This window comes from Copadichromis virginalis, linkage group LG22 (genome assembly GCF_057382275.1).
Source record: "Copadichromis virginalis isolate Kocher_CV1m ecotype Utaka linkage group LG22, C_Virginalis_male_GT1.1, whole genome shotgun sequence".
Taxonomy (NCBI): domain Eukaryota; kingdom Metazoa; phylum Chordata; class Actinopteri; order Cichliformes; family Cichlidae; genus Copadichromis; species Copadichromis virginalis.
The window spans coordinates 36,171,479-36,199,034 of record NC_140638.1 but is presented as its reverse complement, the minus strand read 5'-3'; the positions used below and the strand labels follow the sequence as shown (position 1 = coordinate 36,199,034).

General features: G+C 43.4%; 2 protein-coding genes across 4 annotated transcripts in view; one reads left to right on the top strand and one right to left on the bottom strand.

Annotated features, from left to right (window-relative positions):
- On the bottom strand, window positions 1–22,715 carry pdik1l (PDLIM1 interacting kinase 1 like). 2 transcript variants are annotated; one of them, XM_085445244.1, is made up of 3 exons: window positions 22,543–22,715; window positions 17,846–18,141; window positions 1–5,383 (listed from the first exon to the last, which is right to left on the bottom strand). In XM_085445244.1, exons 2-3 carry the CDS (start codon window positions 18,128–18,130, stop codon window positions 4,643–4,645), a joined length of 1,026 nt encoding a protein of 341 aa, XP_085301370.1. In that variant the 5' UTR covers window positions 18,131–18,141; window positions 22,543–22,715; the 3' UTR covers window positions 1–4,642. The 2 variants fall into 2 exon arrangements, with proteins under 2 accessions (XP_085301370.1, XP_085301369.1); XM_085445243.1 differs by lacking the exon at window positions 22,543–22,715 and adding an exon at window positions 21,745–22,175.
- The window catches only part of LOC146683801 (uncharacterized), a 246,868-nt gene continuing 228,835 nt past the window's right edge, over window positions 9,524–27,556 (top strand). The window contains exons 1-3 of one of the 2 annotated variants that reach the window (XM_085445246.1): window positions 9,524–9,877; window positions 10,658–10,807; window positions 12,592–13,408. In XM_085445246.1, coding sequence (XP_085301372.1) covers window positions 9,793–9,877; window positions 10,658–10,807; window positions 12,592–12,602 — 246 coding nt within the window. In that variant the 5' untranslated portion in view covers window positions 9,524–9,792 and the 3' untranslated portion in view covers window positions 12,603–13,408. Of the gene's footprint in view, window positions 9,878–10,657; window positions 10,808–12,591; window positions 13,409–27,556 lie in introns of those variants that run through there. The other variant, XM_085445245.1, reaches the window with a different exon arrangement.

Sequence of the window (27,556 nt, the reverse complement as noted above, 5' to 3'; positions counted from 1 at the left end):
TTTGGTTTAAACTTTAAACGAGTTCATTTTTATTAAAAATCCCTTGGTTCAACAGTGATTGACAGCTGTTGTTTCACATGTGAAACTCAACTCAGTTTCTTCAAAGTATCTTACAATGACATGAAAGCAAGAACTGTGCGTACAGATGAGTGAGAGCAGGAAAACTGAAACGAGCGCAGCCCTGATCCAGGACTCGCAGTGCTGACTTCAGTCACCGAGCGGCATGCACGATTCGTTTTGAGAAAGGTTAAACTGGCAGGTTTCCATTCCAGCCAAAATGCCCACTTCTTTCCACGAGTACAAAAGATACCAGCATAGACCAGCTGTGTGTGCTGAGGCCAGCGTTTTAATGTTAGACCAGCCTCAAGTTGCCCACTCTGTGATACCAGCACACTGAAAATGACTACATGTTGAAATCACAGGTCAGAACCTGAAAGCTTCCAATTAAAGTTTACAAAGACCAAGAAAAGATGTGAAAGATTTTAGATCTAAATCTTTGGAGTATCCAACCTGGAGCTCTGCCACTTCCTGTGCTGCGGGACAAGCGGACTCCATAAACCTTGTGTCTGCTCTGTATTCATGTTCGTTGTTTTATTAAACTACATTTTGTCATTTTTCCAGGATGAACTCATCCTCAAAAACTTATGTTAAAGGCAGCTGGCATGATTGGTGTGAGGGGCATTTCTATATCCACACATGGAAAGTATAGCAGCTGAAATCCCACTGAGCAGCTTCCCCCGTTATCCAACCCACAACAGGACAGCACAGACGATAGCAAAGGTCAGGACCTGTTACTGCTGTGGTTCTGTTGAACTGTGACGTGTTTTATCAAACTGATTCAGGACGCACCGAGACTGGATTACGATCTAGAGTTAGCATTAGCAGCGAATTAGCCGCTCGGGTTTAAGCACAGCGTGGAGCTACGTGAGCTGTGCTGACAGCGACTCCACCTGGGCTCGCATTATAACGAGCTCTAAACACTCCACCACTGTTGGATTTATAGCAAGTGCTCTGCTCTGTTAGACAAGACGAAAGTCAGCTCTGTGATTACGCCATTATTGGAACTTGTCCCTTTAGGGTTGGGGGGTGGGGACCTCCAGGCCTGGAGGGCCGGTGTCCTGCAGATTTAGATCTCACCCTGGGTCAACACACCTGAATCACATGAGTTCATTAGCAGGCCTCTGGAGAACTTCAGGACATGTTGAGGAGGTCGTTTAGCCGTTCAAACCAGCTGTGTTGGATCAAGGACATCTTAAACCTGCAGGACACCGGCCCTCCAGGCCTGGAGTTGCCACATCTGCTTTAGGGGGATGCTAGAAAGTTGTAAACGGGGAAACCGTCAGTCCCTCTACCATCGATCCGACGCTCTGTATGTGTTAGCAGCACTGAGCACAAGTCTCTCTCACTGTCTGGTGAGCTTTTTTAAGCCCACTCAGTAACGGACATGTCTGAGGCTTCGAAGCAGTGCTTGGTATGAGCATCGTTGTCCAAAGGTTCGAAACAAAAAGAAGCTGTTACGGTTTCTCTCCTTTATTATTTACTCCCCTTGTGCCAGGGGAACGTTTGGATTCTCCAGCGCTTCACTGTTTTTGAATGAGAAAAATAAAATCCAATCACAATGGATGAAACTGAATCTCATATACAAGGCTCTGCGCCATCACGCGAGCCTCAGTTTCATCGGCCGTTTGGCCAGCGGCCGTCGACGAGGCGTTCAGCATTTACACGAGTGCACCCCTGCTGAACGTGACTGTTGACCATTTACCTGGTAGCAGACAAACGGAGGACTGAGCTGACCCGTGTTGTATTTCAGCTTTTGCTTACACAAAACCACAAACAACAGGCCAATGACGTACATACATTATCACTAGCACACCAACTGTATTAACCTGTAAGTATATCACATCTTTTCAATGATTGAAGGAAAGCAGTGCTGAATCAAGAGCTGAAGGAAAACTGAAGTCATCACAGCAAATTTACATGTCAAACCAATCCAGCTCTTGAAAACAGAGCACACTCAGTCACATGTACATAAACCTGTACAGTATTTACACATGTGCAAAGGAAATGAACATCAAAAATCAAAGGTGAGTAACCCAGACCAAGCATTAGTTTGGCAAACGCCTCTGTCGACCAGAAACGACTCCCTAAACATCCACATATGAGAGACAAGCAAAGGAAACGTCGTCCGAGTTTTGTAATACTGATTTCTGTGGTATTGCTGGTTGTACCAAAAGCGCTGCAGGCTCACGAGACGCTGTGCATCTCAACCACATACTCTGCCAATGAGGTGTTTGAGTGCAATATCAGTGAGGTCACTCTAGTGTCAAAATGACGGCAAGGCCGATGTCATCCGCACGATGCCAGTGAATAAAGCTATCAGAGCTAAAAGCATGGGGGAAATGAATGAGGGGGGGTCTGCCACAGTTACAGAGCTGTGAGCTAACAAAGACATTGTATGTTTGTGAGTTTTCACTGTTTTCATTTAAAATGTGTCAAAGTACACACATTATGTATAACCTGAAAGGCAAAAGGGTCCCAGGCATGATCCTGTGCCAAGCGCTGCAGCTTAATAGGCTTAGAATTAGCCTGTCAGGAGCATGAAGAGCAGGATTACTGTAAGAGCCAGAGGAAAGGAGGCAGTGACACAGTGAGAGCAGATCAGGTTAAACACATACAAAACACAAGAGCTTTACACGTCAACGAAAACAGAGAAGATCCTCTGGAGGATGGCGAGTGCTGATGCTCTTCCTCTCGCCTTTCCTGAAGATGAGCTGCAGCGTGCATAACTAACAACAGCCTGGAAAACAAATACCTGCGTGGTTATCAGCCTGCAGCACACACTGCAGGAGGTCGTCACGAACCGTGTTAACTGTAAGTGCTTTGCTCCACTCGTCCCTTTTACACATCAGGTGTGAGCATGTGTGAATACTTGTGTCAGCACTCTTAAACAGCCTAACTGGACATTATTGGTTTTTCTACCCAACACTGAGTCTGACTGCACCACAGCTCAGATTCCTGTCTTTGTGAAGGATCATTCGGATTTATTATTCCATTATTCCTACTGGGTGTGATGCACGCTGAACAATGATCATATTAAAGTAAGAACAACAGTAATCGCTCTCATTAGTGGTGTCCCAATAATCCAACTCCTTAATCACAAAGTCGCCTTTATGAGGGTAAAACTCGAGGCCAGAGCCTCTATGATTACAGGCTGGAACAGATCAGGGCTTCGCCTGTGACAACTATTTAATAAAGAAGCACTAAGGGGATTTCCCAACTCTCTGAGATTGAAAACATTTGTATCACGGTGTTATTTCATGGTGGTTTTAAGGTGTATCACATTCATATTAAACTTCAGCTACAAGACTTATACAAGCGTGTTTTGGTGATGCATCTACCTGACTTTGGTCGGCTTTAGCAGCCTGCAGTGCAGCACCTGCTGACATAATTAGGAGTCGACACCAGAGGCCACAAACTGGTCAGCAGTCAAGCCTAACTGGACTGTTTTCAGCTGGCCACCTATGACCAGTAACCAGCTGGTAAACCTCAGATATACGTGATTCTCTGCTGACCATCTCGTGCCTCATGTTGCAAGGATATTAAACATATTAAATACAGCGTCTTACTCCGTCTTGTCCTTTTCTGCAGCAGTCTTTCTTATCTGACTGAAGTCATGTAAAGATGCCCTGAAATGACAGAATTCAGTCTAAAGGGGCTTCGGTGCAAACCACAGACTGGAACAAACATGTAATAAACCTGAATGATCCTTTGTCTGCCTCACTGACTGGATGACGTGCTCAGGGCTAAAAGTATTTCTGTGTTTAAGGCTCTATGTTAATAACAGGGACCGCTCTCCATCATTATACATTCTGATCATGCGGCCAGGGGTGTGTCTGCGACTGGCCAGCCTATCTTACAGTCTGCAAAGGGGAGAAACCCCCAACCACGAGCCCCTGCTGGCTGGACACTTGCTGATAAAGAAAAAAAAGTCCCCCACCCATGTTACTAATATGTAAGCACCAAAGTTTTTATTTTCCCCCTCACACGACCAAGGAGCAGAACGTCCCTCGACAGCGAGCTTTTGTCTTCAAACACCATCGAGCTGTACGCCATTAATACCTGAGCATTCAGGGCATGTTTGTATTTGAGTCCAATCTTCATGTAAATTGTAAAACCCACAAACAACTTTGCAGCAACACGCAGCACGATGAGGTGGCTGGATGCAGTGTCGGCCCTTTGGGTGAATGTGAACACAAGAAATCACAGGATCATGTCTCATATTGCATTTAGTAACACTTAGCACCGAGGTTTGGGTGGCATTTGAAGACAAAGGCTCTGACTGTCTTTTCTACCTGAAAGCAGGAGTTTCTAGGGTCACGCTGCTCTTCCGTCATGCTTCAGATGAAATGAAGTGGAAGCTGTGATTAGCCTGAGACTAGGCTGCAGTTTGGAGCAGCAGATGTGACACCTCCCCCCTTCAATATAAAGTCGTAGACCGTGGGTGCTTTGAACAGTGGCTAAAGGATAATCAATATTACAACCAATGACTGTTGCCCATTATGTGACCGTCGTTGTTAACAGCAGCTGATGAGATGTTTGCGTGTGCTTTGCGGCCGAGTTTGCGGTGACGTTTGCTCGTCAATCACGTGTCCCAGTCGAGCTCTCTGCACGCGATGCGGACCAGTCTGAGCTCCAGTTCAAAGGCGTCGGGCCGCTCCTGAGGGTTGGCCGACAGCATCTCCCTGATCAGCTGCTTCATGTGGCTGTTCATGCTCTTTTTCCGGGCAGGGATCAGCAGCTCCATCTTTGGGTTTTCTAACAGGGCCTCTCCCAGCGGCACAATCTCCGAGCCCTGCTGCACGTAGCTCCCCAGCAGCTCCTTCTGAGTCTCCACATCCACAAAGGTGATGCGCTCCACCATAGCCCAGATAATCACCCCCAGGGCGAAGATATCTGCCTTGGCTGTGTAATGGCCCTCCCAGACCTCCGGGGCCATGTAGAAGTCCGTCCCACAAGCCGTGGATAGGAAGCACTTGTTGACGCTGGCCGGCTCCTCGGGGTTGAGCCCGGATGTAGAGCAGACCTTGCTCAGGCCAAAGTCAGCCACTTTGAGGGTGGGCTCGGACGAGCCGGCTGGCGTGCAGGCCTGGGAGATGAGGATGTTGTCTGGTTTGAGGTCACGGTGTATGATCTGATTACGGTGCAGGAAAGCCAGGGCGCTGCCCAGCTGCAGCATGAAGCTGGTGTTGGTCTTGCGGCTAGGTTTGCGAGACAGCAAGTAGGCATTCATGTCGCCGCCGTCGCAGAAGTCCATAACAAACCACAAATAGTAGGCACAGCAAGGGTCAAAGGTGATCTCGCCCTTCAAAGACGTCTCCACGAGCTGCAGAAGAAACACAGAAGATGAAAAGTGCGTGCACATAAGCAGTGCTGGCATTTTCCATGTAACGATTGTGACATACGGCCTAGATCAACACATTTATGGCGTGTCTCAACATAGATGCTCTTTCTGGTGGCAGATGGCTGCACAACATTTAGGAAACAGCAGTTTATAATTGATGCCCAATGCTGGTAGTGTAGAGCCATTAGACTATTACAGCACACATCCCTACTATACACCAGTCCTCATTTAATCATTAGTAATTATTCAAGTCCGACTCCCTCTCACAACATTGTAGCATGTTTATCTTAAAACATAAATCGTCACAGGGGACTGTTGTCAGCCCGACGCTTTGAACTGAGCTAAACTGTGACTGGCTCTATGAAAGCACATTCGGCCAGTTTCCTCGTCTGGAGCATTTGGATGGTTTTTTGTTGTTGTTTTGATCTTTTTTTTTTTGTAACTCTGATGCGTTACAAAAAAAACCCCAATTAATTCAAACAAATTTGCACTTCACAATACAAGAAAAAAAAGGATACTCCTAACTACTTTGAGTGGAACTTGCTGCAGGAATTCTGGCGAGCTGTTGTTGGAAACTCACTCTTTGACCAGTCGATGGTTTATCCTGATAATTTACCAAAAGCTGTGATCAGGCTGAGGAGCAGAGGAACTGATTGTTCAGCATCCTGCAAGAATGTCGCAAAATGTGATAGAATCATCAGGTCCTGCTGTTTTGCCATCAGGGAATGATTGTATAGCCTGGATAACCTCCTGAAGAGTAAACTCAAGATAATCCCAGTCGGAGTTCCTCAGTTTAGGCAATGGGAGAGAATCGAAGAAGCCATTAAGATCAGATTGTAACATATTATGCGTAAGAGAACATAACTCACTACAGAGCTCGCTGAAGCGACGGTTTATATCAAGTGGGTTAGTTAGCAGAGTTTTGGATTTGATGCTGTGTATTGCTCTTGCTATGCTGTCGTGATAGCAACATACCAGGTTTATCCCCAAACTCAAAATGCTTTTGTCGCAATTTCCAAAGTAGATTACTGACTAGGCCACTCGTTATGTCATTATATTCGTATTTTAATTTCACTATCTCATTATAACACACAGGAGATGCAGAGACTTGATACGATCCAGGTCAGGAGGAACACTGTTGATTTCTCTCTTTCTTTTTTAAGAGCTGATGTGTAAGAGATTATTTCGCCCCTCAAAACAGTTTTCAGTGCGTCCCATGAAGTCGAATCGGATACCTCACCATTATCGTTTACTTCTATGTAATTCTTCAATTTGCAGGTTATATTCTTAACAAAAATGTCATCCTTAAGAAGGTTAGTGTTAAGTCGCCAAGAGTAAACCTGTTTGGAAGTCCATCGCTTCTGCTTATCCTTTTTTTTTCAGGGTTGCGGGGGGGGGGGGGGGGGGGGGGGGGGCGCTGGAGCCTATCCCAGCTGTCATAGGGCGAGAGGCGGGGTCCACCCGGGACAGGTCTGTCGCAGGGCCAACACGCAGGGACAGACAACCATTCACACTCACAGTCACTCCTGCATTCACACCTATCCCCACTGTTTTGGAAGTGAAAGATTTAATGATATTGTTAAGGGACTACGGTCAGATATTAATATATTATGATACTTGGAGTTGGCGACTTGAGAAATGAGACGTGAGCTCAGCAGAAAATGGTCGATCCTGGTATAAGATTTATGAACATGTGAGCAGAACGAGTTCTCTCTACCTGTAGGACGTTGAATCCTCCAAATATCTACCATGTCCCTGGTTTTAAGAAGATTGTTTAAACGTTTTGAAGAAGCTGTTTCTGACACTAATTGTGTAGATGATCCATCTAGGAAGGGGTCAGGATAACCGTTAAGATCTCCAGCCACTATTATATTAGGATCATTATCTGGGAGCAGATCAAAAATTCTCTTAAAGAAACTGTTCATCTGCGTTTGGGCCATATATATATTTAGGGGTATTAATGGGTGAGAATATCTACCTAGGGGATCGGTAACCACAGAAGTCATCTGGAATGGGACGTTCTTCCCAAATAGTACCGCGACACCACACGTGTGAGGTGAATGGTGACTGATATATCTGAGATACCCAGTTGCACTTTAATCTATGTTGTGTATCTTTGTGTAGCAATGTAACACAATGCTACCTTATATCGCTTCCCAGCTACACAAAGCTCAGACTCTACACGCCTCAGTTAGCATAGTAAACTTTTACGTTTGGGAGAGTTACCAGGAGAAGCCTCAAAGTTTGCATTCGAGCAAACCACAAGATTTCTGAAAGAGCCCTGGGGGGGATATTTGGCCATAACATCATATTTTATGAAAACCAAACACAGCACATCAGCACAAACATCTCCTAGCAGCTGTCAAGCATGGCTGTGGAAGGGTGACTGTATGGGCCGTGGGCACCTGGCAGGCATCGCGTGAACAACCAACTCCTCTGTATTCTGCACTGAGGCTGCGAGCTAAAGCTGGGGAACATTTCTGCAGCAGGACAATGATCTCAAACACAAATCAACAACAGAAGAGCCTAACAAAGAAAATAATCAGGTGTTGCAGTGGCCCAATCCAAGTCCCGACTGCATGGAGTCTGTTCCCTGATTTTCTTTCCCCAACAGTTCAAAAGCACCAAGAGGTTTACTGGAGGTCCTGGAGGCAGCCACCCTTTTTCTTTTTTAAATCAGGCCACTGAAGTTTGTGCAATGTCATTTGTCCCAATACTTATAACAGCTCTTGAAATCACAACTGAAATGCTTTAACCTCCTAGGACCTGGGTCCACATATGTGGACATCACATTTTGGGTTATTTAGACCAAAATACTCAATTTTGCTCTACAGGGGCCTGATATGTACTCACGGGGACGTTATACTGCTACTGTTCTACTGAAATTTTAAACTAATATCCTCATGTGGCTCTCATTCTTCTTAGAAACAAAAATCAGGTAAAAAAAATAAAATAAAATCTGGTAATTCTTTGTTTTTACATTCATCGGGACCCAATCGGGCCAAATATCAAAGAGAAATTAAAATGCTGCTGTGGAAGAGCTCAGGTTAAATGTGCTGCTGAAAATCATCTAAATCAGCATAAAAACAGTAGCAGAAACTTGTTTTAACCCTTGTGTGGTGTTCGTATTTTTGTTACTCAGCCAGTGTTCATGGGTCTGGTGGACCCGCTAGAGTTTTGGCTTTCCAAATTAACACTATCAAACAATTTTATGTTAAATTACTCAACAGATGTTTACTTCATCCCAATTACAAGACATATGAACAGCAAACATGGTTAATTTTTTCCCTTTACCTTTGTTAGATCACATTTATGAATTAATGTGCTTCTCGTTTTTCTTTTATATAAAATGTTATAAATAAATCAGTTATAATCAAGTGGAGTGAGTGGAAAGACACAACACATTTACACGTGAAAAAATAATTAATTGTTTAATTTTTCTTTTGAAAAAAACTGAACACGGGTCTCACAGACCCGAACACCATACAAGGGTTAAACAGATGGTTGTCAGAGGATTCACCACCCAAACACATACTGCAAATTATCCCACAAGTGGTGTGGTCAGATACTCCCACCCATTATCACTCACTGTACTGTAAGCATGTACTGGAATATTACAACTAAAAAAGGAGAGCTGGAATAAAAGGATTCTGGGAAAGTTTCCAGTGCTAGCACTGCAAAAGGTGAATGAACGGCTTCAAAACAGCCCTGTGAGCTGCTCAGAGGCAGTAATCAGGCGTGTGGAGAGCTCCTGAAGCTGCTCCAACATTCATACTGCGCAGCCAATGCACGGCAGGCAGCAGCACACATGACTCCAGTCTCACCTCGCCAACAAACACAAAGCTGCCCACTGACGACCCACTGAATCAGTGCGGTTATCGGTCGGATTCAGGTCGTCATAAATCAATCAACATAAAGTATAATAAACAGAACAAAATGTATTGTGTAATTGTGTTAGTCTGCTGTTTCCCACAAATACAACTTTTAAACAATGTTGTTAATGTTTAATTTGTTCTCATCTTTAGATTTTTGTGATTTCTTTTTCCTTGATATTATTATAACGTTTTAAATCTTAGTGTTGTGTCAGCGGCGATGTTGGAGGCAGGAGGACGACCAGTGCCGTAGCTCCGCAAACGCACATAACGCACACTGCGTAGGGCACCAAATGGCCGGTAGGGCACCAAAAAAATCAGGGTCGTAAAAAAAAAAAGTAAACCATATTAATACTATAAATATCATATGCATTAATATGGTTAAACAATACAAAAGCAACATAAAACAATTTTCCCGAGAAAAGGGGTGAATCTGCTTTGTGCCCTGTCTCCAGTCTCCTCCTGGTGCCCCCCCACTCCCAGTGGTCTGTTCTATAATTGGTAAACACCTGTTTGAACATGGCCTCGAAACGGCAACAGGAGTCGGGAGCGGAGAAAAGAAAGAAGAAGAGGAAGCGTGATGAAACTCAGGCGTCGCTTGCCGGTAAGGCAATGTTTAAATAATAATAATAAAAAAAGTTCATTATTGTAGCCCTTGCTTGCACGCTCATGTCCGTCAACTCTGTGATAGCTCCTGTTAGCAGTGTTCATACTGTGTTAACAAATGTTGCAAATGATTGATGTTGGGTAGTTTGTTTACGTTGTGGATATGAATATAGAATGGACTACTAAAAGCAACTCATCATGGTCACTCAATTGACGGTTTTCAGATAACGTTAGCAATCGTGACTCACGATTGCTAACGTTATCGTGATTCGTGAGACTAGCATTTCCCTCCTCAGGTTGCTAGCTGGCTAACGTCATGCATGCTACTGATTAACCTTAACTTTGGGATAGGTCAGTGATGCAGTCAAGTATTATTATCAGATTAGACAAGATTACTTTGTATGTTGCTGCATTTCAGGATATCTATAAAGACGCATATCTTATTTATGCCATTGACGTCTGAACACATAAATAGTTCTCGTCTTTCTTTAGGTTCATAGATCAAGGGCGACATCTGTTGGTGAAACTGTAATATGAAACCTATATCTTCCAGTAATATAGATTTCCTACTTGCGCATTTATATCAAATTATGTACAGCATGTTTATATTGCCATTTGCCATTATGAAAATCTATACATGTAAAATATAGTTAGTAATTTTTAAATGTACCAGTGACTTACTTAATTTATTAGTCTTATAATGCAATCTTTCGTAGGCCTACTGTAGATTCAAAATTGTATTTCTGTAAAATCCCTGAATATTTTCTCTTGTATGCAGGGTCAATGCTTAAATATGTTCAAGGAGGATCTCAAGGACAGGATGAACCATCCAGTAGTAGTGCCATCCCTGGACATCAACCACCAGCCATTGTAGACCCTGCAACAATCCCTAGCCAAGAAGAACAAGAACCATCAACCACCAGTTCAGGTACAGTTCCATACACAAGTACCACTGAGAGTCCTGTCACTGAGAGACTATCAGAAAGTGACACTGTGGAGACATGTGTGCCCCCTTCAACCGATCCTGCTCTTTGGCCAGCTCACATTGTAGATGCTGATCGTGTTGAAATTGTGCGGAGAGGTCCTTTTAATGTCAGCTCTGATTTTAATTTTCCAAAGGGGCCTGATGGAAGAGCATTTCACACTAGCCTTAAGTTCAAAATTCTTCCCAATGGAGAAAAGGTTCACCGGAGCTGGTTAGTGTACTCACCGCAGAACAATGCTGTGTTCTGCTTTGCATGTAAGCTTTTCAGTGTGAAGGATATAAAGCTGAGTACAGAGGGCTTCAGTGACTGGTCGAACATCAACATCCGTTTGAGGGGTCATGAGTGTAGCCAAGACCACATACAGTGCATGCTTAAGTGGAGAGAACTGGACACACGGCTAAAGAAAAGCATGGCAATAGATCAACAGGAGTTGACCTTACTAGAGGCAGAAAGGAAAAAGTGGCGAGAGATTCTCAAACGATTACTCTCAATAACTCTCTCACTGGCTTCCAGAAATTTGTCTTTTAGGGGCTCTTCTGACTGTCTTTATGAGCCGGACAATGGCAACTTCTTGAAGGAAGTAGAGCTTATGGCAACATATGACCTTGTAATGGCAAATCACTTGGCCAACATAAAAGATGAAGGTTCCCACACACATTACCTCAGCCCTGAGACACAGAACGAACTAATTCAGATTATCTCTTCAGAAACATTCCGCGCCATTGTGAAGCAAATCCAGTTGGCAAAATACTTCTCCATCATTCTTGACTGTACTCCAGATGTGAGTCACACTGAACAAATGTCAGTCATAGTACGCATTGTTTGTTTCCAAGCACAACCAGATATTAAAGAATACTTTCTTGGCTATATAAATGTGGAGCAAACAACTGGCCTTAACCTGTCCAATGTTGTCCTTGACAAGTTGAAGGAGCTTGGCATTCCATTTGAAAACTGTCGAGGACAGGCCTATGACAATGGGGCCAACATGAAGGGGAAGAAGCAAGGTGTTCAGGCCAGACTGCTACAATTAAACCCGAGAGCATTGTTTGTGCCTTGTGGAGCTCACACGATGAATCTGGTCATAGCTGATGCTGCCAAGTCCTCTCCAGATGCAACTGGCTACTTTGGGTATTTGCAGAAGTTGTTCAATTTCTTTTCCAGTGCCACCCAGCGATGGGCCATTTTAACAAAACATGTGAAATTGACACTTAAATCTTGGAGTGACGTTAGATGGGAAAGCAGGCTTCAAAGTGTAACTGCTGTCCGGAGTCAGACAAAAGAAGTGAGGGATGCTCTCCTGGAGGCCAGAGAAGCTGTAAGTGATGCAGTCGCAAAGGTGGAGGCTCAAGTGCTTGCTGAGGAAGTAGCCTCATTTCGATTTTTGATTTGCTCCATCGTGTGGTGTGAACTTCTTACAATCACAAACCAGGTGAACAAGTTACTACAGTCCAGCTCCATGCAGCTCGATGTTGCTGTCAGGCTCATTGACACTGCCAAAAGTAACCTCTCTAAATACAGACAGTCTGGGTTTGATGAGGCTGTGTCAGCTGCCAAAGAACTCTGTGAGGCCCTGAACATAGAACCACAGTTGAAGGAGAAAAGGCTCAGGAGCACAAAAAGGCAGTTTGCATATGAAGCTGTTGATGAGCCCCTCCATGATGCCCTTAAAAAGCTTGAGGTCACATTTTTCAATTGTGTTGTGGACTCTGCTTTAATCTCCCTACAGGAGAGGTTTGAGACCATGAATCAAGTGAAGGAGAAATATGGAGTGCTGCTTGATTTCAGCAAAGTGAATGGGATGTCCAAGGAGGATTTAAAAAACACTGCACTGAAGTACAGAAGACACTGACAGATAAGGGAGTAGCTGACATTGATGGACCTGAGATGATGCAGGAAATCATCAACCTTCCTCAGCTGCCACCACAGACGTCTGCTTTGGAAATGCTGTCATTTTTACATGACAATCAGCTTCAAGAGGTATATCCCAATCTGTGGATTGCTCTGCGTATTGCACTGACCCTGCCTGTCACAGTTGCCTCTGCTGAGCGAAGCTTTTCAAAGCTCAAACTCATTAAAACGTACCTGCGTTCATCAATGGGGCAGGAACGTTTAAGTGGTCTGGCTGTTATCAGCATCAATGGTGACGTGGCTCAGAAGCTATCATATGATGACCTTATAGCTGATTTTGCAACCAGAAAATGCAGGCGTGTGCCTCTCTAGGCCCTAGAGAGGCACACCACGCCTGCATTTTCTGGTTGTCAGAGTATGCCCTAGAGTCTAGGGCATACTCTGACAACGAATTGTAAAAATGTTTAACATAGTTACTTAAGGAATGTGGCTTTTGTGTTCAAATTCTTATTTTTCTTATTTAAGTTTCTTATTTAAATTCTATTGTGAAACTATTTGTAAATATATTAATAATAATACTATTATATTATATATATTATTTTTTTATAAAAAAAATTACACATTATTGCCAGGCTCTTTGTTCTTGTTCCAATGTTCAATTTTTGTTTCAGTATTTATTTGTAACAGTATTTTTAACCCCCTTTAACCTTATTTATTTGTTTAACTGTCATGTTTGTTGTTATTTAATTAAACAAATTCCACTGAGAAATTCAAAAGTATTAATGTTTTTTTTTTTTTTTTCAGTGGCGGGGGGGGGGGGGGGGGGGCACCATAAAGCATTTGTGCTTAGGGCACCCAAATGGCTAGCAACGGCCCTGAGGACGACACCACGGAGAAGCTTTATGGCTGTAAAACAGGAGAACACACTGAGAGCACCAAACAGGATGTTAGGGGCAGCGTGAGACGGGGGCACATGATCAGCTGTTGTGACCTCTCAAGGGAGCAGCTGAAAGAAGAAGATGATGATGATGATGTTCCACCCTGGCAGATTTATTAGTAGCTCTACATTTCACTAATCACTGCATCACAGCTGAACGATGTGTTATCATCACGATGCCCGAGGCTCTAACCTGTGCATCCTGCCTTTAACCAACTTCAGCACATGTTTGAAAACTAAAGGTTTCTGAAGTGCTGCACTAAGTGCCGGAGATTATATTTGAGAAATAATTCACTGGCTACAGTTCAAGCACATTATTGATTATTGATCTAAAACAGGTTCTGCTTTCAAACAATGTTATCACTTTAGCATGAAGTTATAAAGAACTGCTAAACCTCCATAAAGCTTCATATAATATTGCCCAGCATGGTGATAAACAATCACAAAGGGTCTTTTAAATTCATCAAAGCAAACTGAAGGCAAAATCAGGCACACTGCATGTTAACAGGCTGCACACGCTAACAACATGAAACTGTCGGCTCCACGCAGCAGCAGCAACTACAGAGTCTGAGTCTAAAAAGCCAACACGTGGATAAATCAATGACAGCACCGAGCTTCCCTCTGACTCAGGAATAAATGGGAGTCAAAAATAATAAACATTTAACTATCAGATCAGATCATTTAACTAAATTTTTACAAGTGCCTTTGTGTAAGTCACAATCTACAGTGTATAAATGGATAAGCTCATTCAGTCAACATCGAAGCATTGAAGCATTAGAAATAATTTCCCCAGGGATCAATAAAGTATTCTGATTAATCAGACTCTGCATCAGCATTAATGTTGTCAGGTGTAAACTGTACGTCTGACTGTCACCGTAGCACACTGGAGGGTTTGTGTTCTCCTATCACCTCAGATGCTGTCATGTTCTTATCTGGTTGGAGAGCCTTTTTGTCCAGTACCTGACAAACTGGTTTTTCCTCCCAAGTCCTGCTTCTTAAAGAATCACAACCTGCAGGACGCTAAGGCAGGAAGTCACCTGCTGGGCAACAGTGTGACGAATGCATCTATAAATAAAGACAATCACATGAATGAATCGTGTGTTTTGGTCACATCAAGTATCACATCTGAACTTGTATTACTTCTTTGATCAATGTGTGTTTAACTGGCTGAGGGGACAAGATGAGTTTGGCATGAGCCAACGGGAGATTTCAGTTTCACTTCTGCAGGATCGCTCCGAGCACGATTCCTTTTTCTGTAACCCCGAGGTCAGCACAGGAACTAATGTGAAGTTAAAAACAAGCAGAAGCCATTAGCAGAGCGGTGCTCTGTAAAAGCATTTAGAAGAAGAAGAAGAAAGTGTACTTTATTGGTCCCCGTAGGGAAAATCCCTCTCTGCATTTAACTCATTCACTCAGTGAAGCAGTGGGCAGCCATTGGGCGCCCGGGGAGCGGTGTGTAGGGACGGTACCTTGCTCAGGGGTACCTCAGGGTAGCTGTTCAGGGGAATCGAACCCCCGACCTTCCGATCATGGGGCCACCACTCTACCTACTGAGCTATCCCTGCCCTACATGCACACAGTGACATCTGTCAAACAGAAAATACTGGAAGTCTGAGATTAGCACTTCCTGTTTATCATTTACACGAGCTGTGTTCAAATAGCCGAGTAGGTCGCTTGCTCACTACATCAGCAGGCAGACTCTACCTGCACACGCTGCTTTCACAGGACTCTTTGCCTCGTGGTTTCACAGCTGCTAGACCCACCGTTACAGCAGCATTTCCTGCATTTATCAGTCTGTCACGTCACTGTGGAGGAATTTTGCCCCATTTTTCTTTATAACATTGTTTAAGTTCATTGAGGTTTCTGGACATTTGTTTATCTGCAGCTTTCTGCAGGTCCTACCACAGTAACGGAGCCAGTCGGCGGTCACATGTTGACGTGTGGACACGGACACACCTTTATTTGTTCATTTCTTGTAGTTTGTGTTTACAGTCACACTCCTGTTGTGTGGCCCAGTTTAAGCCAAAGTTAAGCTCAGGATCAGTAACATGTTTAAACAAAACTAGCATCCTGACAACTGACCTCCAGGACACTCTGCTGTACAGAGGAGTGCACGGCAGCTCACTGACTGCAAGAAGCTCAGACTGCAGAGCAAGCCTAAGTCATCATCCTCTATTACGATAGGTCGGTTTGTCCTGATATGCTGTTTGGTTTGGGCCAATCGTGGCACTACTATAGGAAATAATCTCTTGTGTGTCAAGAGGACTTTGACCTTCATATGTGCGTGTGACGTTCTTTGCCTGTAATATCACCGACCACCATGTGTAAACTGGTAGATCATATATCTAAAGGCCTTCTCAAATGGACGCACAATGTAGTCTTTCACAACAACTGTATAGTTTCACTGGACGAATTCGCAGCATTTTCAAACCCAGCTCAATTTTTTGGATCCCAATAAACAATCCGACCAATCAGGTCACTTGATTTGGCAACAAGTGCACTCACAGCTCAAGCCGCACACCTGTACTGAACAGACATCGGCATGGAAATAGTCAAACAGCACACAGGTAAACTTTGCTGCGGCTCACTGGGCCCTGTGAAGTGATTTCTCTGCCTCCTCAGCTGTGGTTCAAACTGACCCACTGACATCCTGTAATATGTATGAAAGCGACCGTGACACAGCTTCAGCTCCAGGATCAAACCACGATATTCTCCCTGCTGCTGCGTCCTCGTGAGAACAGTAGGAGCCGTAATCACAGGTTCTTATTTAGGAACATCAGCACCAGCTCACCGTTGCTTTTATTTTTGTTCCACAGTCCATTTTTATGTAAAGAAATAACACAACAGGTGGAGAACAAGGAGCAGCTCTGACAAACTCACTGCAATGAACAGAATTACAAGAGCACAGTTTCTCTGCTGGGTTAGCTGTGTAGAGAAATACCCACAGAACAATCAGAACATCTGTTACAAACCAAGCTGTGTTTGACTCGTTTTAACTTGTGAATTCTCACATTTTGATCTGATATTATTACTACTGTTTGTTAAAATGACTGTTTTAGGACTAAAACAGTCATTTTCTTTACCTTATACAGTGAAGCAGTTATAAAAAGTGAACACAAACACAGACGAACTACACCCATCGTTAGGGATGGGTATCGAAACCCGGTTCTTGCTGAGAACCGGTTCCCACTGTTTCAGTTCCTTGGAAGTGTTTGCCATTTTTGCAAACGATTCCCTTATCGATTCCAGTCGCCCCGAATGACGTCACCACGTTGCGGAGCGTCATTTACCTGGCAGGAAACACGGCGCCTAAGCGGCTCAAACGCTCAAAAGTTTGGTTACACTTTACGAGAACGGATGACAACAGGGCAACTTGGAATACTTGCAAAGTAGATATTTCATTTAAGGGAGGAAACACTACGAATATGCAAAAGCATTTGCTCACAAAACACACGATGACCTTAAATGAATGTCGTGTTTTTAATTCCGTGAATCTCAGCCCAGCAGCAGCGGTAACGTTTGCACGTCCTCTCCCGTTAATGCGGCAGGTAAATAATCAACTAACAGTGCATATATGATCTGCCTTATTACAAAACCTGCCATTACTGTGCATTTAGGTGATCATGATGAGACAGAGTCTGGCTCAGATGCTGGCAGTTCTCGCTGCAGTCTGCCGGCAGCGTCTCCTTTCAGGCAGGATAGACGAATGTCACCGAGCAGTGACTCAGTTTGTGGTCAAAGGCTTGCACCCGTTTGCCACAGCAGATGATTTTCGGTAAGTGAATGTGTTTAATTGTAGGCGGGGACATTACTGGATATTCTTGTGTAATTGCTACAGAATAATTTATGTTACACTTTGTTATTGCTACAGGAGAATATTTATTTTATTATTTTACATTTACAATGTTTTTCCTGGGGTCCCTGTGACACCCCATTGAAGAGCCGTAGGCTGGATCTCTTAAGATCTCAGTGTTGGGTTTGTAAGGCCATGTTACTCCTAAATTTCTATCTTGTTCAAAGAGAAGATATAAAACAAAGTTCTAAGCTAATCGACCTTAGTGTTCTCCTTTTTAAAAAAGAATCGATAAAGAATCGAATCGTTAAACAGAATCGAAAATGGAATCGGAATCGTGAAAATCTTATCAATACCCATCCCTAGTGATCGTGACTGATCCCATGGGTCATGTGTTCTCACCTCAAGGTAGAGCGGCGAACTGGAGCCGTGGTTCATCCTCTGGGCTAGCTGGTCCCGCTGCAGGATACACTCCTCCAGGTGGATGACATTCGGGTGCTGGCTTTGGATGCTGCTGAGGGCCCAGAATTCCCGAAGGGCCAGTTCGACATTTTCTGGAGAGTGGCAGCGAATCTTCTTCACCGCCACCCTTGCCCCTGTACGCTTCACTACTGCCTCATAGACCACACCGTAACTGCCACGCCCCACCTCCTGGATGAGTTCGTACTTCGGCTGGCTGCTTACCATCCTAGTCCTCACTGTGGAGACATATTGTGAGAGTTAAGCTCGCCCTCTGCACTCTGTTGACATGCTAGCATGCTAGTATGATCCCATGGAGTGTATAACGCATGGACGCAGCCACCCAATGCAAACTCATTAGCTAACAACTTGTCAACTGCAAATCATTAGCCAAAGACAACCCCACAGGTAATGCTCCTTTCTGATACTCGAATACCCACAAATACAAAGCAGGCTTATTGATTCCAGTGACTGAGCCCATGATTCATAGACTTTGATAGGACCACAAGTCTTTTTGCAACCACAGGTATTATTGTGTCCTGGTGGAAAATCATTTCGCCTATCCAGGGTTGCTTCACTGTGACTCCAAAGCTACGTCCGTCTGCATCCACCCAGTGAAAACTCATAAAGAATCGCATATAAAAAGTACAAGCTGCTCCCTTACTTAGCCAGAAAGACTGGACACACTGGAGAAGCCATTTTTCAGGATCTATGTCAGACGTACGAATTTCCCTTTGAGATCAATAAAGTTACTCTTGCTCTTGTAAGGGGCTGCCACAGCAGATGGTAAATATGTTTACTGTGGGTGCTCTTCCTGCCACAAAGCTCCCAGAGAGCTGTGCCTCCTGCTCTCATTCACCTAACACGCAAACGTTGGGTGAATGAGTTAACACAACAAACTCTGTGACAAATAAAGACCTAAACAGTTGTCAGGTGCCTCTCCTCTGAGTCTCTTTGCCCACAGTTCAACTTCACACTCTTTACCAGCAGAGTCGTGTTTCTGCTCTGCAGCCTCTCTGAGGTCACCAAACCAGTTCTGTGTCTGTCCGTCTGCTGTGACTTTGCAACACCAGCGTAATGATTTAAGACTTTATCCCAAAACATGAAAAACAATTTGGCTCACTAAAGTAAAAACAATGGAGGAATCCAAACGCTGTTTGGAATCAAAGAACAGCAGCAATGACAAACACCGTGGGTGAGTAACATGTCCACAGTCCACAGTGAAATATTCAGGACACAGAAACATTCTTGAAAGCAACAGTTTGGAGATTACATGTTTAAACTGTTTAGACCACAGCTCGTGATAGTTGGTCCACATTTCTCCTCACTGCTCATATTAACATCTGTGTGCTCCTGAACAGTGCTGAAGCCAGCTGAGATCACACTGTGCTCCTGGGAAGTGTGAAGCCTGGATCCTACTCGGCTGAGACAAAGACACTGACAGCCGGAGACGTCACAGCCAGGCTGCATGCGGGACATGCATACTTGCATACTTGGTGCACTGCAATTTACATTTCTGTGGATGAATCCACAAGGGTCACAAAAAACATCAGGCGCACGACCAGCACAGACCTGTGTGATGATGTCGCTCTGACCCGAGCACAGCAGGCTGTAGAACTGACAGCACAATTACCTTCATATAGACCGTCAACTAGGGCTGCCACAAACCATTATTTTGATAGTCGACTAGTCACCGATTATTTATGCGATTAGTCGACTAATCAGATCATCATCCATTGGACGCAAAACTACAGCTTACTGCACCAGCAGCATCTGCTCTTATATAACTATCATTAGCTTACAGCTTTAAGTGTTTAAGGTGCTAACTACAAATAAAGACAAGATGATAGTTTATTAAATTTTAATGAAATTTGCAGATTGTTTCGGTGAAGTTTAATAAACTCCTTGCTATCTAAAATATAACAGGACACTGGAGTATATTCTGGAGCATCTCACACTTCTGATAATCAGCTGTCTGCTTGACGTTTATTCAGCTGTGTAAAAACTATAACTTTAATCTCAGCCAAACTGATTTACTCAGGAACAAATAAAATACTAAAAAAAAGCCAAATAATAACATTTTAAGTTATCTAAGTGACTCATATATATTTAACCTGAGTAGCGAAAGACGGCGGTGGGTTTGAAAACGATTTGCGGGGAGTCCGGTGTTCTCACGGCGCTAGTGACCTAGCTCCGGCTCGCTATCGAGCTAGTGGGTAACAGACGTCTCCGAAAACGTCGGAGCGCTTTTGAAAATATGTGGTGTCCTGATAAACTGAGCAGATATTTGAGGTTTACACAGCTACATTCTCGCCTGAAAATATGTTAAACGTTTATTTTGTGACCCAGAAAGAATAATAAGAGTAACATTAAAACTAACTAGCCGCCGCCATTGTTGGAAACTGAGCTGGGCGCTATGAATTCTGGGACACAGCTGCTTCTTCTTCGGGGTTTAACGGTAGCTGGTATCCTTGTACATGCAGTGCTGCCATCTTCTGTTTCAGTCCGTTATTACACTCTTAAATCCTGCCACTTATTCCTGCGTCTTTCAGGATCTTACAAAGCTTCAAACAACGCGTCGACTATTAAATTAGTCGTCGACGATTTTGATAGTCGACGTAATCGTGACTAGTCGACTAATCGTGGCAGCCCTACCGTCAACCAAACCATCATTTTCTGCAGTTTTCTTAGTTTAGCTGCAACAACCATTCACAGTTCAGCTTCTTAACAAAAGGCCTGGCAGACAGTTCAGGTAGAAACCAAGTATCTACGAATCACCAACTAAGCGAACGTTCATGTGACTGAGCCATGATGGGACAGCAGAGGAAACGCTCCCTACGAGAAGCTCCCACACAGAGCCTTCCTGTCACTTACACCTGTACAACATTATAACACTGCTCATATTTTTCAAGAAGACGTGACCTGAGATTGCACTGATGAGCTATCAATACTTCTTTTTCCCTTCATTTTTATTAATCATACTATACTTCTGATTATTGTTACTTTATAACTCAGTGGCATAGAACAGACAGCTGAATGCTGGACAGGACTAAAAACAGGGACAGATTACAATCAATGTAACTACACAGTTATTAGAACGGCAAAAATAAAGATTACAGATATAATGTAATTGGGTGACAACTGTAAGCTGTCAACAAAGTAAATAAATACTACTTAATAACTGTTTACCCAGTGAGCTGTAAAACAGTGACAGAGGCGCCTGCAGACATTACTTTTTCTTGTTGAGTAAGTGATGCAACAAAGAGTCCTACTGTGTCTCAGCAACAAGGCAGCAAATAAAAATTTAGGATATAACAACATGTTATTGTTATTATTATTAATATTATTATTAATACCACCATAGTAATATGGCTTAAGCGCAGCCTGTTACACACCAATGCATGTAAGATAAGTGGAGAAGTGAAAGATAAGTGCCCCCGCCCCTTCCTTTCTCCTGTTATTAAAAAAAGCAGTTTTAACTTTCAATTAATAACAAACACAGGAGGAAACCTGTATAGTATTCAGTTTGTAGCATACCCCTCTGCTGCTCCATTGTGTAAACAGGATTCAACACCATGTACAACTATTGTGTTAACGTGACACCACTACAGGGTTACATCACCTTGCACAGGAGCTGGGTCGTAATCAGATTAGAAAGTACTTTTTTAAGTATATATTTAAGATAAGAAAACTAAGCACAGGCAACATGGACTGCAAACCATCCTTCTCAGTTGGTTTTTCTATACACCAACTGACAAGGATTTTAAAAAATAAATCCATAGTATTTGATGATTTGGGCTATTGGAATACTGTTTCAGCAATACTCGATAAGTAAAACTCACCAGTGTACAAAGTCACTTGGTCACATGTCAATAATAGCTCAGTTATAACCATTTCTTCTTATTATGAAGCCAACTTATGTTAGCGTTGTTTCACTTGATGGGCTGTTGCTCTTTCGACTTGGAGCACAACACAACTTAGCACTGTAACAACTCTGCCTGTTATCCTGGGAATGGCCGCTATTAAACACCTGTCTATATCCCAATATTCACTGGACTAATCAGAAAACTTCATTCTAAAGGAAGGTGACAGTGACAGGTTCGGAGCTGATGGATGTCTCCCAAAAGTCGGCAGCGAAAGGCTGCCTCCCGGACGGAAGGAGCGGTAGCCAGCGTGCTAAGGGGCTGATTACAAATCCACTTGACTGATTGGCTAAGAGGCTAACAGCTATCCGGCCTGCCTACTGTCAGCTAACGATGTTGTTGCTCAGCTAACGTTAGCTAATCACGTTAACCTGAGCTAACAATGAGTCCATATATCTTCAGCACAACTGACACGTACGGTGGTACCGAGCATCTAGCTAGGACAAGTCCATGCCTCTTTAACGGTACCAGCACCGGGGCACAGAGGGGGCAGCGTGATAAGCACAGGGTATTGACAGTTTATTGTCCTCTGTGTGTGTGTGTGTGTGTGTGTGTGTGTGTGCGTGCGTGCGTGCGTGTGTGTGTGTGTGTGTGTCATCAGAAAAAAATCCAGCCTCAAAACACACACACGCGACCCAAGTAGCTACAGCAGACGAGACAATAGTTGATATGTAGAAGAAACAACAGTTGTCGGGCCGCGACTGTTATCAAGCTCACCTTCGAGTCGATTCTCGGGGGTTCATTTGTTGTCTTCTTTACTCTCCCTGGCAGCCATTACCGCCGCGCACGTTCTGCTCGCAGTCAAACCAAGAAGGTTTTGTCAAACACTGGACGTGAGAGCGCGCAGCTGCTATGCAGCACAGCGCGTCAGTGGCGATAGAGCGACGACTTCCGGTCATACCCTTCAAAATAAAATTCCCGTAGATGCTTTTTTATAATGGAGACTCAATAACCAGGAGGTGGAGGAACGTTGACGGGCGAGGGTATGTTTTTCTAAACATGTTTTATGAAAAAAAAAATTAAGTACATGCAGAGAAATAGCTGATTAGTTCTTCATTAAGTCTTGTTGCATCAAAAAATTCTGCTTTGCTTTATATTCTAAGAGTTGCTTACTTTCTCTGTTTGGTGACTTTTTTAGTCATTTTTGTGTGGATTTTTTATTTGTTTGTTTTGTATTAAACTAAACACTTGTACTTTAGGAATTGAAATTAAATCCTGACTCAAAGATGGCAAAAGGCACGTGTATTTTTAAAATGCAAACTTCCTATTATAGCTAGCACATTTGATTAGCATTATTCAGTCAGTGAAATGAGAACACGTAGTGAACAAAATGCCGTGCACACCTGCAGAAGAGGATTGGGATTTTTTTGCTCAGAATTCTTTAAAAAAAAGGACTCCCCCACTTTTTTCTATTTCCAGTGGCACTAATCCTCTTCCATACACACCTGTACAAGTTTATGTAATCTAATGTAGTGGACCCGCTATCCAAATATCACCTGTAATTCTTTCTCAAATACAGATACTGATGCTTGGATGATAGACAAACCTATTTGCCTGATTTCAGTAACACGCTCACAGAAAACACACGATGAAAATCCTAAAACGAAACATATGAACAAACCTATACCAGCTGCCCAGTATTCAGTATTCTAGGGTGGACATTGTGCAATTGATATAATTGCTTCATGCGAAGAAAAAGCACTACAGGTGTGATGTTTGCTTTGAGTTTGCTGACGCAGGGCGGTGCTGCAAATATAGAGGTCTCTTTATACATCTAAAGAAAACATATAATAGGGTAAGAGAGGCACTTTGGTACTGCAGGAGGAAGTCGGGAGTGCCAGGGAAGTATGAGGACAGCAAGACAGTAGTAAGGTGTGCAGTGGGAGTGAGAGATGTGTTCAAGGTGGACATGAGATTACAAGGGTCAGTTTTGAGCCCGCCCTTGTTTGCAGTGGTGATGAGCAGGTTGACCGATGAGGTTGGGTATGAAGGGACTATGATGTTTGCAGATGATGCTGTGATCTGAGAGGAGCTGGAAGAGAAGCTGGAGACGTGGAGGTATGCTCTGGAGACAAGAATAACGAAAGTCAGTAGAAGCCAAATAAAATACATGTGTGAATAAGAGCGGGACAGCTGTGCATGACTGAGGCTTGGCCACCCATAACCCTGTCGCTGGTTCACCACTGTTCCTTACTTGGACCCCTTTGATAGATCCTGAACACTGCAGACTGACAACATCTCACAAGAGCTGCAGTTTTGGAGATGCTTTTGAAGTTGTGTAGCATCACAACTTGGCCTGTCACAAGGATAGAGACACATAACCATTCATGTGCACATTTACATTTACAGTCCATTTAGATTCACTAATTCACCTAACCCATACATGTCTTTGGACTATGGTAGGAAGCCAGAGTATCCGGGGGGAACAATACAAAGTCCATACAAAAAGGCCCCAGTGTGGATCTGAAGCCAGTACTTTCTGAGAGGTGACGGTGGTAAACTCTGCACCACCATGCGCATGCTGCCCATAATAAATAATAAAAATGTAAAATTAGTAAATACTTTAATGTATTAGACATAGACAGAGCAACTCTGGAGGCTGACCAGGTAGCCAGCGACATAGGTGAAGGAACCCTGGAGGCCAGCACTAGAAGACGTGAGGCTTGGCAGGAGATCTGAGGAGACGATTTACTGGAAGAGACCTGCATCGATGGAGAAAGCGAGTCTGCCAGGAGACCAGACAAAACGCCAGCAGCAGTGGAGATGGAATGCATCAGGAAGCCTGGCCGGTGGCTGAGGAGGAAACGGGGACCTCCGGGGGATTGGGAGTTGCTTGGATGGCTGGGAGAAGTTGCTCTCAGAGGGTGTTTTAGTCTTTATTTGTGGCTGTGTTCTTCATGGCAAAATTGTGAGTCAACTCCCTTGGATGGGAAGCAAGCCCTCACATGAATGGTAGCAGGGTGTTTTACTGTTGGCATGATGCAGGACTGATTGTAGCACTCCACCTTCTCCTCTCTGCACAGTCATGTTTCTGGATGCCCCAAACAGAGAAAAGGCCAGTCTGTCCTCCATGTTTTTGTTGCGACTTCTTTGGCCTGCTTGAAAAAAGACCATCCTCCAAAAGCCTTTGCTTCACTGTGCATGCAGATGTCCTCACCCCTGCCTGCTGCATTCCTGACCACGTTCTGCACTGGTAGTGCCCCGATGCTGAAGCTGAATTACCTTTAGCAGACAGTGCTTGCTGGACACGAAAGCCTTCTTCACAACAACTGAACTTCTACTAGCAGCAGTATCGTTTTATGCAAAGCAAGGATGACTGCTCATGTTTCCTTGCAGGTAACTATGGTTAACAAAGGACGGACGATGATTTCAAACACTACCCTCCATTTAAAGCATCCAGTCTGCTATTCTAAGGGCTTGATTACACTCCATTGTGGACACAAACACTGACAGCTGGAGACCCAACAGCCAAGCAGTCTGCTTAAAGTTGGAGGATGCCCAAATGGTCTCCACAGACAAACCAGTGCGGTCAGAAAAACAGGCAAGCATGCAGACACCTGCAGGGACCCTCGCACTAATTGTCTGATGATTAAACTACTGACCAGTTCACAAAGGAAGAACATCTAAACTCTGCGTGATTTCCAGCCATGTTCTTATCAACACTCACCTGCGTTAATGAGAGGATCACTAATGATGTCAGAGTCCATCTGTGGCAGTGGAAATGGGTTTTATAGGAGTATGTTCATTTTCATGGCAAAGATGAAACACATGCACGCATTCGATCACTCGTGATAATATTCTGCTGTACATGCAGATTGCCAGCAAACTTTGTGATAACTTGTGTCGTTCTCAAAACCTTTGACTATGATTGTACTACATTATCAAACGCACCCTGAATTTCAAGGTAGGTTTATTAGGTTTAGTGCAGTTTCATATGGTAGTCTGTGGTAACCTGCTCAACAGCTGAAAATCCCATCTGTGGTATTATTAAATTCCCCCACAAGAGGGCAGAATACTTGCAGCTTTGGCTTTTAGATGAAGTCTCAGTCTGTTTAAGGATTTCTTTGATGGTCACATCTTATCTTGTTGATCATGAAATCATTACAAATTATTACTGTCGCTTTACTCCAAGGATTTAAAAGCACAGATGCCATTTATTCAAATATTTCTCTGTCATTTGACTTTTTGAAACCAGTAACAGATTTTTGAGCAAGAAAGTATGAAAACTTCTTTCTGTTAATAAATAAATAAACAGCATTTTTGCAGCTATAATTTCAGATTTTTATCTCAAAATGCTGATTTACTATGTCAAATTTCTCCAAATATAGTTCATAACTGAGAAAATCACAATTTTGGAATAATAATTCTGACTCATGAACGACAAAAATATTTTTGTCAGTGGTGAAAACAAACTTCCATAACAAAGTGATCAATCATACATCATACCATACGTTATCCATATTCACAGTTACGTGTAATGAAAAAAACATCAGTTTTAATGTTTTTCTCTCTTTTTTTTAATGTTCATTTGTGCATTTTTCTCCATTTAGGAGAAAAAGAAATGTCATCTTATGACATGATGGCTGATGTGTGGTCCTGAGCCTGTGGACTGGTTTTGGTTCTGATGATTATTATGTTGTGTTTCATTCTTCTTAGGATTTCCTCCTCAGAGTTTGGTTTCTGTTCTGTGTCTCTGTGTCTGTCCCACGGCTCTGTTCTCTCCCTGTTGCCATGTCTGTTGCTTTAGTGTTGAGCTGGTGTCTGTGCATACCTGTTGTATTTCCTGTTTTACTTTGATAGTCCCTGTCCTGTGTGGTTTTGCTTCCCTCTTGTCTCATCAGCTCTGATTTCTCCCAGCTGTGTTTCCCTGATTGCTCCTGTGTGTATTTAAGCCCTGTGTGTTCTCCTGCTTGTTGTTGGTCTGTCTGTGTCATTACTGTGTAGCTTTCTGCATGTGGTCGCTGCATGTCGTGCTCTCAGTTTAGGGTTTTCAGTGTAGCCTATGTTTAGCTCTTGTTTGTGTTTGGTTTTGCCACTCTGTAAATAAAGTTAAGTCCTTCTCTGCACTTCACACGTCGCAGCCGTGACGTCATTATGAAAACATCACCTCGTTCCTATTATGGCTTTGTGTTGCTGATATGACACATTTACTTTTCTATAGAGCAGGGCTGAAAGCCATTAATGAGCAGTTAAAAGTGACCGTCTCTGTCCTTAAAGGCTTTAGCTTAAAAGGTAAAGTGTTGGATAACTAGTTGCCTAGCAGCACTAGTTCTTCTTAACTGTAACAGCTGGAGAGGAAATTAAGGCAAAAACATATCAGAACAACTGTGGGCCGTGAAATCAAAACGACAGCCTAAAATACAAAAGGTATTGTTTGGGTCAACGAGGGGAAGTGACTGATGTGTCCAACACATTCAGCACAACGGAAATAACACAGCAAGCAGTTATTTTGTCCACAGTCACAACAGAATTTAGAATTTGATCAATAAAAACTGAGATGAACACATGACGTCAGTTACATCACGTCCAAGTCGCCACCACGGTCAGTATGAGCTGTGCTTGGATTCATTCAAACACGCTGCGCTCCGGTGTGAAACAAGATTAATGTGTTACTGTGATACAAGTCAAGCTCAAACTCACAAACCTGGTTATTTGACTAAATCACCATGGTAACTTCAAGCCCAGCATAACAGAGAAAGTCAGTAACAACCACAGTGATGTAGTGACTCCT